This window comes from Fulmarus glacialis, unplaced genomic scaffold (assembly GCF_000690835.1).
Source record: "Fulmarus glacialis isolate BGI_N327 unplaced genomic scaffold, ASM69083v1 scaffold2984, whole genome shotgun sequence".
NCBI lineage: Eukaryota > Metazoa > Chordata > Aves > Procellariiformes > Procellariidae > Fulmarus > Fulmarus glacialis.
In genome coordinates, this window is record NW_009208481.1 from 25,082 (window position 1) to 39,941 (window position 14,860).

General features: G+C 49.3%; 1 protein-coding gene across 3 annotated transcripts in view; it reads right to left on the bottom strand.

Annotated features, from left to right (window-relative positions):
* The window catches only part of CPEB1 (cytoplasmic polyadenylation element binding protein 1), a 37,796-nt gene extending 24,652 nt beyond the window's left edge, over positions 1–13,144 (bottom strand). The window contains exons 1-3 of one of the 3 annotated variants that reach the window (XM_009576477.1): positions 13,130–13,144; positions 12,547–12,724; positions 2,319–2,507 (exon numbers count right to left, since the gene is read on the bottom strand). In XM_009576477.1, the coding sequence (XP_009574772.1) occupies positions 2,319–2,507; positions 12,547–12,724; positions 13,130–13,144 (382 nt within the window). Of the gene's footprint in view, positions 1–2,318; positions 2,511–12,546; positions 12,725–13,129 lie in introns of those variants that run through there. The other 2 variants (XM_009576478.1, XM_009576479.1) reach the window with 2 other exon arrangements.
* Positions 13,145–14,860: the final 1,716 nt, after the last annotated feature.

A 14,860-nucleotide genomic window follows, 5' to 3' on the forward strand; every position in this document is an offset into this window, starting at 1 on the left:
GTTCCTCCCTCCCGCTCTCCCAAGGCCTCTGCGGCAGGCAGGAGCTCCAGCACGATGCACTGCAGTCAGCGGGGGCACCTGACACCAGATACAGCCTCTGCAAGCAGGGAGGTCACTGGAGCACCTTCAAGTCATCTCCAAATGAATCTCCCCCCTGAAACCAGAAGCCCCTCCACCCTTGACAGTGAACCCCCACCACCACGGTCCACTCGGCCCCACCGCCCAACCTGCGAGGTGCTAAGTCTGCCACAGGCTTGGGCGAGCGCTGCTCGCCTGCCTGCCAGAGCGCTGCAGAGACATCCGTGCCTCTGCCAAGACAGCCTGGCAGGAAGCCGGCCAAGAGAGCACTGGAGACAGCTACAGCGGATCAGGTGGGGCTGGGACATCCGCACAGAGCGGCTGCCTCGGTGTGCGACAGCCCTTGTTCTGCAGAGACATTGTGCACCGAGCACCAGGCGTTGTGGTTGTTAGCAGCAGCAGAATCCTTCAGTGTGGATGTTGCCTGCTTTAAGTGTGCTTTTTACATTAAAAATCCTATAACACAGGTTCAGTGCCCCACTGCTAGCAACCATAAGCGGCTCTATGTATGGCTCTAAGGCACCTGTCCAGCCCACTGCACACTAAACTTTCATTTCTCCCTCCTCCTTCAAGGTTTCAGCTGGCAAGGAAAGGAGGACAGATACCAAGTGTGTGGTATTCCCTGGTTCATTAGGGGAAGCCCATAGGACCATGTGCTGGAGCAGAGCAAGGCTTAATAAAGCTACTGCAACCTGACTGCAAGCAGACCCTAAGTGCCTGTGCTAGGGCCCACACGCAAGCCTGCACGCTAAGTCTTGCAGAAATTAGATATAGAAACTCAAGTGAGCTGCGCTGATGAAGCTGTCATTTCAAACTCCCACTACCCCACAAGTGATTCCCCCCCCCCCACCCCCAACCCATGCAGCAACATTCAGGTCTGTGTCCCAGAAGCTCTTCCTGTCCTGAGGGCAGCATCCCCTGGACATCAGAGGTGGTCGACAGCACCCCCTTGCTCCCCCCAACATCTACATGGGCAAATCACACTGCCCAGGCCATCCCAGAAGCTATCTACATTCCTGTCAGCACCAACTTTACGCCTGGGGCCTCTTGTGTCACCCAAGTCTGTGCAGAGATGCACTATCCTTTTAACAAAGCAGCAGCGTGCTGCTATAAAGGGATGAGTTTCTGTAGCAACCAGGCTGAACTTGTACAAACTCTGCCAAAGCACTAGATCTTTCCATGGACTGATACTGGAACGAGCATACCACCATTTGTGAAACTGGTTTTTACAGCCCTTAAAGGCTGGGAAATGAACTCTTCCCTCTGTTTTACCCTCCTGCCCTGTCACCAGGCCAAGGAGATGCATTAAGTTTGTGCACGCAGCACCCCTTTCTCCTCCTGCAATTTTACATAGAAGGCTGGTGCCTCTGGAAGAGTTAACTGAACCCTGCATCACTCCAGGAGAAGCACCCAGCACCCCCAAAACTCCCCATCTGATGCCAGCTGCAAAACCAGACTGAGAGGATTGAGGGGGAAGGACAAGCCAGCCAGCAGCGCGTGGCTGCAAGCCCACACCCTGCCGATCACGTAGGTTTGCGCTGGACCAAAAGAGTTAAAGCAAGAAGCCATTCCACTGCATCTCCTCCAGTCCACTGCTAGGAGCAGACCGCTATTTCTAGTTGAACGTGGGAGTGGAGAAGGATCCCTCCAAGTCTTCCACTCAGCCTGTGAGCTGCCGGCTGAAGTTGTTAGTCGGGTGCCGGCTGCGCCTACCACACCCCACAGGCAGAGTTTGGCAGGCAACGCTGCCGTAGCGTAGGAGCGAGCAGTGCTGCCTGGACTTTCGCAGTCAGGCGAGGGGGGGGTCCCTCTGCAAGCACATGCACCCCTGCCTGCAGAGCTACCTGCCACCAGGGATTTTCTCAGGCTGCGGGAGCGAAGTTCAGCCTCACTCCCACCCGGCGTGTTCAGCCTCCTGACACCACACCCCCCCACCCACTCTAAACACAGGGAGAGGATTTCTCCTCTTCTCTCAGCGAGGTTATTCCTCCACCAGCATTACAGCACCGAGCAAAACGTAAGCCCGGGCACTTCTTGTCTGCAGTGAACTGACAGCAGAGCAGAGGGGGCTGTGGCACAGCCAGCCACAGCCTCCCCAACTAAACCGCCACATTACACAAGCATTACAGGTCAAGAAGCAACTGCCAGCACCCCATCACACAAGCTAATCACTCCACGTTAGCTTTAACAGCCAAAAATGAAAGGAATTCAACAACTGTTGCTGCTTGTGTCAGACTCACCGGACTGTGTGCTGGTTTGTGCTGCAGCGTCAGAGTCCTGGGTGCTCCAGGGTCTGTCCCACCCTGTCAGGTTGAGGGACTGCAGGCCAAGGCACAGATCGTTGGTGTCTGGGAGGCCACGGGAAGACTCTTGCGTGGACGTGGGGAAAAGCATCCTGCTTGCCACTGCTTCTTCAGAGTCCTGGAAGTCTGCTCAGATTGAGAACAAACAGAAGCTTGAGAGTTCAGGGCTGCTTTTTTCTTTTTAAAGAAGGAGTTTTCCGAAGCGTTAAGCCCCGAGCCAGGTCTCGTGCCGCTCTGAAGCCACAGCTTCTGCAACTAGCAGTTGCACCCCAAAAGGGAGGGCTACCATATGTCCAGAAACCAGCCCCCCACCCCCCTCAGCCCCTCCACCTTCCTATCCCGTCTGCATTACTGACTGGGTCAGCATGTGACCAGGCTGCTGATGCTTACTGTGCTGACAGTGACGTCACTCAGCCATGCAAGAGAACTGCATCAGCTCTTACAAAATAAAGGTAAGAAGAAAGGATAAGATTTCCCCCAAAAGATAAGACGGCAGGCAGGAGGAGAGAAGTGCAGCTCCAGTAAATCAAGGGAGGCAGGCAGCACAAAAGCAGGGCTCCACAATACGGCACAGCAGACGACAGGCTCAAGGCAGCAATCCCCCCAGCAACGACGATAGCAGCAGCGACAGAGCAGACAGTTTTAGTGCTACCCAGCTCTCCTGTCCCCGCCTCCCTCCACCCACAAAACCCAAAAACACTTTAGTCCTGGACAGATTCCAGCTGCTGGCTCCAATTCAGAGCCCAATGCAAAGCTTCGCAATTCTGCTAGCATAATCTATCTGGTTCAACTTGGCCACTGTGCCTCACTGACTCTGCATTGTTTACCACTGAGTAACAAGGATAACCTTCAAGCCCCCCAGCTACCCAGAGAGAAACCCATTATCCCGGGTCCAGCCCGAGCAGGCACATCACGCTGGTACAGGGAGAAGAGGACCGGCCGGAGCACAGGACCCATTTCACATCAGGAATTTTTCATGGCCTGTTTACCTTCCGCCCGCCTGGTCCCCCCCCTTTCCCAGCCCTCCCCTCCGGGGTGTTCACAAGCCTACGGTACTGGAGACACCAGATTCTTGCCTCGGTTTAAGCCTGTGCCAACAGCCTAAGGAAACGCAGCAGGTTCATAGTCTGAGAATTCCAGTTTAATGCGGGGATCTGGGGGCTGATGAAACCACAAGATGCTCAGCTGTGTTACCCGAAATCTGAGTCAGAGGGCATTTATAAGCCAGCTACCAAGCAGCAGCAGCTGTCTCCTCCTCCTCCCCCTGCCCCCACACCCTCCCACTGTGCCATCAGATGTACACCTCGCACACACCACTCCCGGCTCTTCAGCAGGGCGCTGCAGTGACTCCAGCCTGTCACGTTATCCCTCATGTGCAGCCCCAGCCATCCCAGACAGCCTGACAGCGTTCCTGGCCTCCTTTTCCGCACCCACAGCCACATCCCATGCCACTCAGTTGCCCGTGACCTAGCGAAGCCCAGGCAAGGCCCCACTGCCAGCAGGCCACTGCCGTCACCAGAGGTGGGACCCTCACCTTCACCCCACAGCGATTTGAGGAGCACCAGCATTCCCAGATCACAGCGAGGGGGCTGAAACACTGCAGTCGGGATGAGACCAGCTAAAACCGTACCTGCTGGCAACGTGCCACCTTCCCCCTTCCCAGCTGCAGCCTCCTCCATAGCACTTCACCAGGATAGCATCCACCAGGGTTTTTTTTTCCTACTCCCCTAGTAGTACTAGTACAAGCTGTAGTGCCAATTCAGTCACATTACTATCAAGCACCTGTAACAGCATCAAATATTCCTCCAAAAGCATCACGCTGCACCTTCAGCAGGGTATTTCACTGCATTAATTCTTCCAGTATAGTTTTCAGATTGCTTGTTTTGGACAGGCCCTAAAAACATTTAATGCAGCTGTAGGGAGGAGAGGATAAAGGCACATTGCTCAGATAAATCAGTTCCCACAGCAACCATAACTTGCCCATATGAATATGTAACATTTCTGCGTTTATGAAAATGCGCAAGTGCTGTGCTCTAGCCTAGATCCCTGGCAGTAGGAGACTACCTTCCCTTTGGGGACCAGGATCTTGCTAGGTTTTATGCTGTCTTCAAGATTAATTCCCATCAAGCTTCATCTTCTGGGAAGCATGGACACAAACAGAATATCAACACACAGCAGAACTTGAATCCCACCCAGATCCAACATCTTGGATGAAACCCACCACTGAAGAAGTAAGGAAAACATGGAACAAATTCATCAGCAATGAGAAGCACTCACTCCACAGCATCCAGCCACACTTCCCCTAGCTATCTACATTTTTCAGGAAATAAGCTGTTTTGTTTAATTGAAGCCCATCAGATTCAGGTTCAAGAGATCTACGTTTCCCTCTGATGATTTCAGTCTACATTAAAGACAAGCTCCCTGCAATTCAGTTATGGGTTTAACTGCTGAAGCATGGAGTAGAATTCGCTTAGATAACCAGCATTTTTTAATTAGACCTTTTCCCATCCAAAGCAAATAGCCAGCACAAGCCTGCTTCCCCTTTAACACTCCCAATCACACTGAAAGATGGATACGGGTCATCAAGGAAAAATACCAACTTAAAAAATAGAATTTAAATAGATTTCTGGAATAGTTATTTTCAAATTCAATTCAGTTATTTCAAATTCTTCAATTCTGGAAATTTGTTACAAAGCAATCAATTGTTGATGGCAGACAAAACTAATAGAACACTGGGGTAGGAAGAATTAATTTCCTACAAAAATTCAGTCTAAAGAGTCATAACCTCAAGTTATTCATAAGTAAACATCTACCAAATATTAAATAATTTCACTTTGCAACCTGACACAGCCCAGCCCAAATGCTTCGCTGCAGACTTTTCCAAGCCCCAAGAACCAGCATGAGTCTTTCCAACCTGGATTTTCCCCTGGAGTTGCCACTGGAAGCCAACCATCCTGGCAGAGGGAGCCGTGCTGCGCTGGGCTCACGCCCGAGTGTCTGAGAGAGACTGAGCTCCCGCCTCCCGAGCTGGTTAGTTTTGATTTCAACATCATCATGAGAAGCAAGTCCTTAGTAAAACGCTCCAGTCCAGGTCTCAGAGCAGGCAGCTCTCCTGGATGATGTCCTCCTGTATGTCTGGGAGATCCCTGGAGCCAGGGCACACTGCAGCACAGGCTGGACAGCTTTCCACACCACCGCCCGGATGGAAAGCTGCATTTTTCAGACTTCAAATGTTAGCATCGTATTTAAGACATTTCAAAGGCTTCTTAAAGGCAAGCATCTCCACACAGTTCAGCTCTTATCCTGCAGTTAAACCCTACCAGCCCAGACAGCTTACACAAGCTGCAGCCCCAGACATTTGTCCCCACCCCAGCGCTCCCTCCCCACTTACACCAGTTTAGGCAGATGAGTTTCCACACAGGAAGCTGGGCTGGGGAGCTGATCTGGTTAAAACCGAGCCACCAGGAGTTAGTTTTAAGCCTGGCTTCATTCCCCTGATCTGGTATGCAGTGTGGCTGCACCGACCAGGCATTTGAAACAGGAAAATATTTAGAAAATTACAGCCTAAGCTTGTGCGGAGAGGACAAGCAGGGACTGGCACCAGGAGCTGCGATCCACAGGCAGTTTGTGGCAGGCGGGTTAAGGTAGCATGGGGAGAGCTGAGCATGATTCAGTCCCTGTCCGATAGGAGCAGCATCCCTCTGCGCCAACAGACTTAGTCTTGAAAGGTCATGCTTCAATCAAGCACAAAGACGTTCAGATGTTTGAGCCTTCCAGATCTAGGCCGCTTGCAAAGCCAGCTAAAAATCCAGCAAATGGGTTTTATCTTAAAAACTGAGAAAATCTAGAGAAAGGCAGCAACAAAATGATTAAGCAAGCATGACCCAAACAAGCTAGATCCCACTCCTACTGCCTCTGCAGCCATGAAGAGGTCTCCCTTTGCTCCCACGTGCTAATTTCTAGCAGAACCTGAGCACAGAGGAAGCCCCTCCACAAACAAGGCCCCTGAGTGTACAGAGCAGGGGAAGGATAAGCACAACTCAGCTGTAAGCTCTGTTAGTGACAAAACCGGACTCACCTTTGTGTGCACCTACCTTGTGGACTAAAGCTCTGACCAAGCTGAACTTCCAAACCAAATCCAGAGAAGCAAGAGGCAAGGTGAGCATTTCTGCAGCCTTCAGATGACAAATGGGAAGGCAGCTCACAGAAGCAGTACTGTTTTGCCTTTCACACCTCTTTACACACCCAATTTAAAAGGCTAGGAATTGCATCCCTGAAAATTAAGCTTCTCAAGTACATTTTGCACGCAAGACAAACAAATCTCAAATGAAAGCTTTTAGAGGATGAACCAATTGTATTCCTAAGGTACACCGAGGATCATCAGGGGCTTAGGAAAGCTTTTGTTAGGCATAAACCTACTAGTTACAAGAGGTTTTTCTGATACACAACTAAGCATCTTCCCTGTAATCTGAAAAATTCCTCAAGTGGAGGCATTTGCTGCTGCATGACCTGTTTCACAGCCAGAGCAAGAAGTTTGCCTTATTCCCATAACCACAAACACTTGAACAGCTGGCAAGCAACTATTTAAGAAACTAAGGAAGAGGGCACTGCAACTTCACCTCACTGCTCTACCTACCTCTTCCAAGAGTAAGAGAGACTGCCACAGGATTACAGCACCAAAACCTGAACAACAGCACATCAGGAAACCCACAGGAAACCTGGATCTTCAGCAACACCATCCAATTTGCAACTACTGCAGAGCACAACAGCTCTAGGCCAAGTCTCTGCAGAACACCACCATGATCTGCTTCCACTCGCAGATCTGATGAAGAAACCCTTTTACTAGAGCTACTCTCCAGTACAGAACTGCATTGTGCCTGCATAGGCAAAGACCTGTTAACATGACACTTGAAATCTAAAGGGCAAAACCAAAGGCAGTAGGTGTGCACCTCTTTTGGGGCACAGGTGTTGAATTTCACTATTCTGGATGTGTGTGCGCCAGACAAGAGCATTTATTTGGGGCAAGCCAAATGGTTCTCAGCTGCCAGCTCCACATGAGCTCCTGCTGACAGCCTTGCTCTGCCTCAGGCACCCCGTGAACCCCATGCACTCCAGGCAAGCAGCGCTACATTTGGGGTCTCTGCATCTACAACATTTTGTCCCCGCATCCAAGACCACACACATCAGGTCAGCTGCATCCAGCACTGTCTGGCATGTTTCCTCACAGCTGCAGGGCAGTGAAGAACAGAGGAATTTACATCATAGTACCAAAGAGGACTTTTTGGGTGGCTAAACAAGTGATAGGTCATTAATTGACTGCAATTGAGAGCAAACAGGAAGCCGATTTAGTCATCAGCTAGACTGGGTTTGCATTTGTTCTTCAGTTTTCCTTAAATAAAGCAGCCACTGAGAATCATTAGGACCTGATGGGCCACAACTAACAGCCTTTACACTGAACTTGGCACCTTAAGCCACTCCCATCCCCAGGAAGTCATTTAAGCATCTCCCATTTCTTCACACAATGGACTGTCAACTTATAGCAAAATAATGGCTGCTTTGTCTCAGTTAAATGAGCAGAGCTTAATGAAAGGGAAATCAATGCTGCTGGGACATTTGGGGTACCTACAATCCTTTTAAATCCATTTATTTTAAGCCAGCAATGCCTTCAGTTGAAGCCAGTCAGCTTAGCCAGGTGAGTAAATGGGCATGCAAAGGCTGAAGAGGGAGCTTTACTCACTGTTCTGCTTAAGCTGGAAGTTGTGCCCACAGAACAGGACGATTTCAAAAGCTGGTTTAGGTTTTTTAACCAAACCTGGTAGCAGCACCTTCCACCCAGCAAGGTCCAGCTTTAAAGCCTGGCAAACAAACCACCTGCTACCTTAAGAAACTGGCTTTGCTCGCATTCTTATTCAGACCAGCGATGAACATACAGATCAGCTTTAAATTTGGGAGAGGAGAACCACATCCCCCATGAAGCAGTTGCCCAACGACAGGCTGCACTCCAGCAGCACTGGTAGGAGTTGAGCTGATGGGAGATGTTGACTCCTGTCTCTATCAAGGCCACATTTTCTCTCCCATCTCCAACACCACATTAAAAGCCACTAAAAGTTAATGTCTGCACTACACAACCTTTCTGAAGACGTTTTGCCTTTCTTCAGAGAGGACTGAATCAGCCTGAAAGGCAGGTGTTTTGAAGCACCACACAATCCTGTCCCAGAAGTTACCAGACAGGTTCTACAATGACAGCTTTCACCACACTGCTGCACTGTACCCTTCGGTTTGGGCTAGCGACCTAAGCCTGGGCTTGGGGAACTCCTGGAGGAAGCACCCATGAACCACTGCGGCAGCGGTCAGGCTGGGGCCTGACGACTCAGATCATTTTGACAAGGCAACTAAGTTCACCAAGGATTATCATTAACTGCAAACTGATCCTTATAGAGATTTAACATTAGGTATGGCAAGCTAAATCTCCAGTGGCAGTCCCTTCTGCCACGCAGCTCTGCCCAGATCTGGATAACTCTCCAACTGTGTCACATACAGGACTGCTGAATAAGCTTGTTCTCTCACATTGCTCACACTGCTGCTGTACTGATCTCTTCTCAGCACCATCTTGCTGCGCACCTCATCGCACCAAGTAAGGTGTCTCCACACGTGTTTCCCCAATAGCATTAGTGAAAGGTCACGAACTTCTGCTGTTCCTTCTCCACCACGTGTAATCCTCTTAATGCTGAAAGGGGCTTCTTACACACAAGTCCAATCCAGGATAAATTTAGTTTGACCTAAGGAAGACAACTGAAAAGCTTGAGGGACCATGAATAGATTAAAGTACAAGTATTTCCCCTGCTGGAATAAAATCTCTTCCCCAAGCCCCCCAACCAAAAGAGTTTTAAGTTGTAAAAAGACAGTCCTTTCGCCTGTTATAGCTACTACATTAAGGGTGGATCTCCAGGCTCACTAAGACTGCCCAAGGTACAAGTTTCATGATAATACAGCCTAACTATAATACACAAGTTGTTCCTGCACCAAGTAAAAGCACCAGAGACTCATGAATTCTTCAGAAGTGATTTAACTTGGAGCAGTGACAAGACACCACATGAGATCAAGGGTCTCTCTGCTCAGAAGCCAGGCTCACTGAAGACAAGACACTGATCCTGCAGAGCCTCATCTTGTTCACTCAAAGGCATGGCAAGCAGCTCCAACAGCCTGCTTCAGGCTCTAAACCGTCTATCCAGCGCAGGGGGCGGTTAGCAGCATTATATTCTGACTTTTAGCAATCAGCTGCTTAGCCTTACAGCCATCAGGTATGAATTTCTGCAAAAGACTGCCACAACCTAGGCCAGGGTCGGAGGGCCAAAACACCTCCCCATTTGCAGATCACGGCTGTCCTAGGATTCACGTCCTTGCTGACAGCGCCGACTTTTTCATGGAGAAGATGCTCAGAAGCAGCTCAGGCACTTCTCTGGTCCAGAGACAGAAGGAAGCTTGCAGAACCGCTGCATTCAGGCCCTCGTTACCTACCAAGAGGTCCTGACTGACGCTAACAAAACAAGGTCAGGACTGCAAGCAGACTAATAACTCTGAACTGCCAATGCACCGGCAGATGCCAACTCATCCACATATTTACAGCTAATAACTGCTGGCCTGGCCAGGGTAGCTCAGGTTGTACTCTATTATCAGTCTCTTGTACAGCCCAGAGGCACCTTCTGAAAAAGATCACATTTTCATTAGCCTAAAGGGTGAGCGCACCCAAGGCAGCCACTTTCTAGCCCTGCTCCAGCAGTGCGCAGCATCCTTTGGGAAGTGAGCAAGCCTCTTTCTCGTGCCGTCACAAGCGTTTGTGGCAATGCACAAGGGATTTGATACAAGCTAAAAGCCTCCTGTCAGGTTACCCACTGCTGAGAAGGGCCTCCACACTGAGCGAATGGCTGTGCCAGCAGCCAGCACCTACTTGTGAGACTGGCCTCAACTGCTACATCAGGAACAAGAAAAGCTGCTTAGGATGTCCCAAAAAGCACAACTTTGGTTGCCCTGCAGCAGAAATAATGCTTGCTAGAGGAAGCCTCCCTTTTTTACATGCAAGTCCCACCATACTTGTCCTACAAGAGGTCTTCCATAGAAGTTACTCAGTGATAGCCTGAAACACAAGCACAGTTTAACACCACTGAAGGGAAATTCACCCAGTTTCCAATCAAGACACCACCTCTCAGCAGTTCCACACCAGGCAAGAGCCCCTGCTCCAGGCATCCTTAAGAAATACCACAGCAACTGACAGACCAAGCAGAGATTTCCATGCAGCAGGTCAGTAAGCAGGTTCATTTCATTGCCACGTGAATACCCCAGTCCCTCAGAGAAAAGCTTTAGAAGTCCAGAAGACAGTACTGCAAATTAAAATTGATATGCCAGCTCTAAGCCCAGACCTAAAACCAGAACTAACCCACATCTTCACAGGATGAATCTGCTCTAGTGGGCAGGGATAGTTCCTTTATCAACTAGGTTAACTTTGGAAAGTAAGCTGAACTTAATTAGGAAACATTCCCATTCCAAATTATAAATGGAATATGAAAGGCTGTAACTAAGATTTCAACAAGGCAGCCAGAAACAACTCTTTCATGAACTCATTGTAAGGAGATAAAGGAAAATACTTAGGTTTATTTCTCCCTTATGCTTCCAGTGCACCACGATCAGATACAGCACTGACTACCACTGTGCCAAGGGACAAAAAAAGTCTAAACAGCTCAGTACAACAGCAAATCTCTAAAAATGCACCACTAACCACACCACTGACCTGAATTAGTTTATATTCACTACGCAACTGCTCAGGAATAGCCAGCATATCCTCCAATACTGTTTTACTAGGCACGTTTCAAGCAATGCTGGCTATAGATCCGTACCTCGAAGCGAACGATCCACTTCCCCTGGTATTTCTGCAGCGCCAGCACAGGATCACATGGCCAGATCAGCCCCGGTCCACAGTGCTAAGCCCTTCAAATACCCGGGAGATTAAGCTGCACTGGAAGTCATCTGGTAGCAGTCATTTTGCTAGTCCAGAACAACGTTGCACTGCGCAAGCATCAAACAGATCCACAGGATGCCCAGACACCTGTTTGCAGCTTTTTTACATCCATTTGATTAAAACTCATCAGATTATCCATGACCACAAGACAACCCTGTCTCCAAGTGACTGCAGAGAAAGCTCCTCCGCCTACAGCAGCCTGCAAGGTCACCAGCTGGTGAGGTTTTTCCCTTTACTTCCCACTTTGTTTTGGGACAAGTCCAGAGGGTCAGTTTGTTTCCAATAATGGCCAAAGTGTTTATTGACCCTGTAATTCAGAGGCTGGAGGAGCAACAGCAATCTTTAAGTGCCCAAATCCTTGGCACAAGTGCCATTGCTCAGAAGTGCGCTGGGAAGAGGAACATCAGGCACTGGGCAGGTACATTTACTGGCAGATCTTGCCCATTGTAAAGGGACAAAAGCCTGTCCTTCACTTACATAAAAATAAGATTGGACCCAACACCCTTTGCTTTGGCACGGAGCCTTCTGTTTTGAAGCAGATCAAGTGCAAGACAGCAGAATATGCCTACTCCCCTCAGCCTGCAGGAAGCAAAACTTGCAGCACTGATTTCATAACCCCAAGCTTGCTTCGCAAGGAAGTCTTCATCTACACGTACTGCTTCAGTGTGCTCTTAAATACATGATTAACTGACCTGTAGCAAACACTGTTATTCAAAATTCTTCTGCATTTTTAGTGTATGCAGCAGATCAGCCATACTAACCGCTAACAGATTAATCGTGCCTCCAGGAGAGGCAGACTGTAAAGGAGTCTGCTGGAACTATCTACACCAGAAGTTGGCAAGTCAGGCAGCAAGAGCTCATGTCCTGCCCACACGATGATCCACAGCTTCACAGGGAGCATAAGCAAGCCTTCCCAGGCACCTCCACACTGCCAGGGAATACTTGGATTATCCATTTCAGGCACCCAAATGAAGCCCCCAGTACTAAAACAGCATTAACCCCGACTCCAAGCAGCTCTCTGCTCACAAGCACATGCCAACAATCACACCACCAAGAAGTACCACCACATGTTCGCTAGGTCCCACCAAGCAACTCCCCCCTCCCGCCAGCCCTGGACCCTCAAGCTCACCTGGAAACCAGCCAAACACTCACCTGGCAGGATGTCACGTTTGCTTTTTGTGACTGGCGTGGTGCAGACTCCACTGAAGTCCAAAGAGTTGTCCAACATGGCATTTATTCGGCGAAATATATCTGCATTGCTGCAAGTGGAAAGTGCAGGGGCATCTGGGCTATCCCAGCAGTCCTTTATGCTCCTCCCGGTATCTTCTTTCTGGTAAAAAAGAAGTATTAGTGTCAAGCAGGCTAGTACTCACCACCTGGGTTTCAACACACTGTGGAAAGTCTGGATTGCCTCCAATACTCATATTAGCTTAAGCTCCAGGTCTTAGCAACACTCAAGTGCAATTCTTGGCATTAAAGAAACAGTTAAGCAAACAGGTCAGCAATTTGTCAGCACATCACATCAAACCAGGACTGCCCCAGTGACAAACAGGTACCAGCACACCATGATGTGTGGGATGAACTTTAGACTAATAGCCACAGCACCCAAACTAGCGTGGTTGCTAACGCAAGCTCCCTGCCGCTTTTCTCCAGCACGTCACAACACTAAAGCAGAGATCTAATTAACAGAGGCATGCGCCTTCTCCCCAGAATTGGCCTCCTGGCACTGGGGGACAAGGGGGATGCTCATGATCAAGGCAGCCACCACAAGAAACCACAGTAGCTCCTCCTGTGCATAGCAGAAGAGAGCAAGGCTCACTTTACCACCCATGTTTGGAGCTCTGAACATCTTGGAACGACCCAAGTCAGCAGCCATGCAATCACTTCAGAAAACAGGCTTGCGGTAAAAACATGACTTCCCAGCTAATCAAACATAGCCCCAAGTCCCAAGGTCTCCCTTGGAAAGGCAGAGAGCCAAATCCTGATCTTCCCTTTAGGTAGCAGCTCCTGACCACAAAGGGAGGTTACCCCAAACCAGCTCTGCTTTAGCATGACCTTCCACAGGCACTGGTCTACCAGCATCAAGGTTTTGGGACCATCCTACACAAGCCAGAGCTCTTGTAAAGCTTCCTCTGCATGAAAAAGATCAAACCCCTCCTGCTTCCTGGTGCCGGTCCAGAGAATCAGCAAGAGCAGCTGCTTCCCCCAGCTCTGCTTGCAACCCACTTTCACATCTAGGCTTGTTTCAGTGCAGCAGCACAACGTTCAAGCCGCTGCTAAACTTAATCTCTGACCAGCATTTTTGGACCGAGGGCAGGCCTTCCCACCACCCAAGAGCCACTGCAGCAGAACTCTGCTCCTGAACATGCTGAGCAAACGGTATCACTACCAATTAGGACCCACATTAAAGAGAAGAGCAGGAAGGCACAACCTCGCCAGTCTCAGCCTCCGGAGCAGAATCCTTGCCATTAAGCAAATCGAGTTAGAGCCAAATTCAAAGAACTGAATTGCAGCGAGGCTGGCAAACAAGCCCCTGCTATTCCAAGACACACAAAAGCCTATAGCTCTAAATTGGGTCATTTGTACTTGTCAAGGAGACATTTAATACATCTACCTTTTGGATGCATTTCTGCAAGAGTTTTGGACCTGACTTCCCCCACATTTCTCCCCCTCCTTCATCCACTAGCAAGCCTGAAGCGCCGAGCTGGTTTTACTTTCAAATCATCCCTTACTGATCTTTCTAGTACGCGGCCTGTGGCAGAAGGCAGGTCTAAAGTGAATTTCACATGGACACAGGAACTTTAGCCCAGCCCAAGTACAGAACTTTGCACTTCCGCCCCCAACCCTATCATTATGAGCAGTTTTACTGCCATAACACATGATCTGATAGTTTTCTCCACACACATGAGCTTCCCCCCCCCCCATTTCGCTAAAAAGCAAAGGAAGCCCTGTCCTGGAAGCAGCAGGAACAAGCTACTGAACTGTCAACTCACAGGACGCCTCCAGGCAGGACCTGAACAATCGATTCAGGATTTCAGCCCGTTTAAGACTGTTAGCATCTATTCAGCACTGGAGTCCAGGATCTTTGTCTATTGAAAGGCTCAGCCCAACCCCAGATAAGGTCCTGGGACTCCACAGGCACAATGCAGGACCATTTACAAGCCAAGAGTGAAACAGGTAGGGCTGAAAGCAAGCTTCAGGCAAGAGGAAACAGGCAGAGCACGCTTTAAGTCATCTTTATAAAAAGCAGCTGAGTACAGAAGCTCAATTTAAGAAAGTATTGCCAGTCATCTTTAATAAAAAGAAGTGCCAAAGCAGCCTGATGTGGCACAAGTATGAAACTCCATCTTCTATTCCTGTTACTGCTAAAGAACCACTTACAGCAGGAGGCAAAGCGTTTCCCTAGGAGTCTGTGCTAGCAAGACAAAAATAAACCCAAGCAGCAAACCAAACAGCTGACCCATTC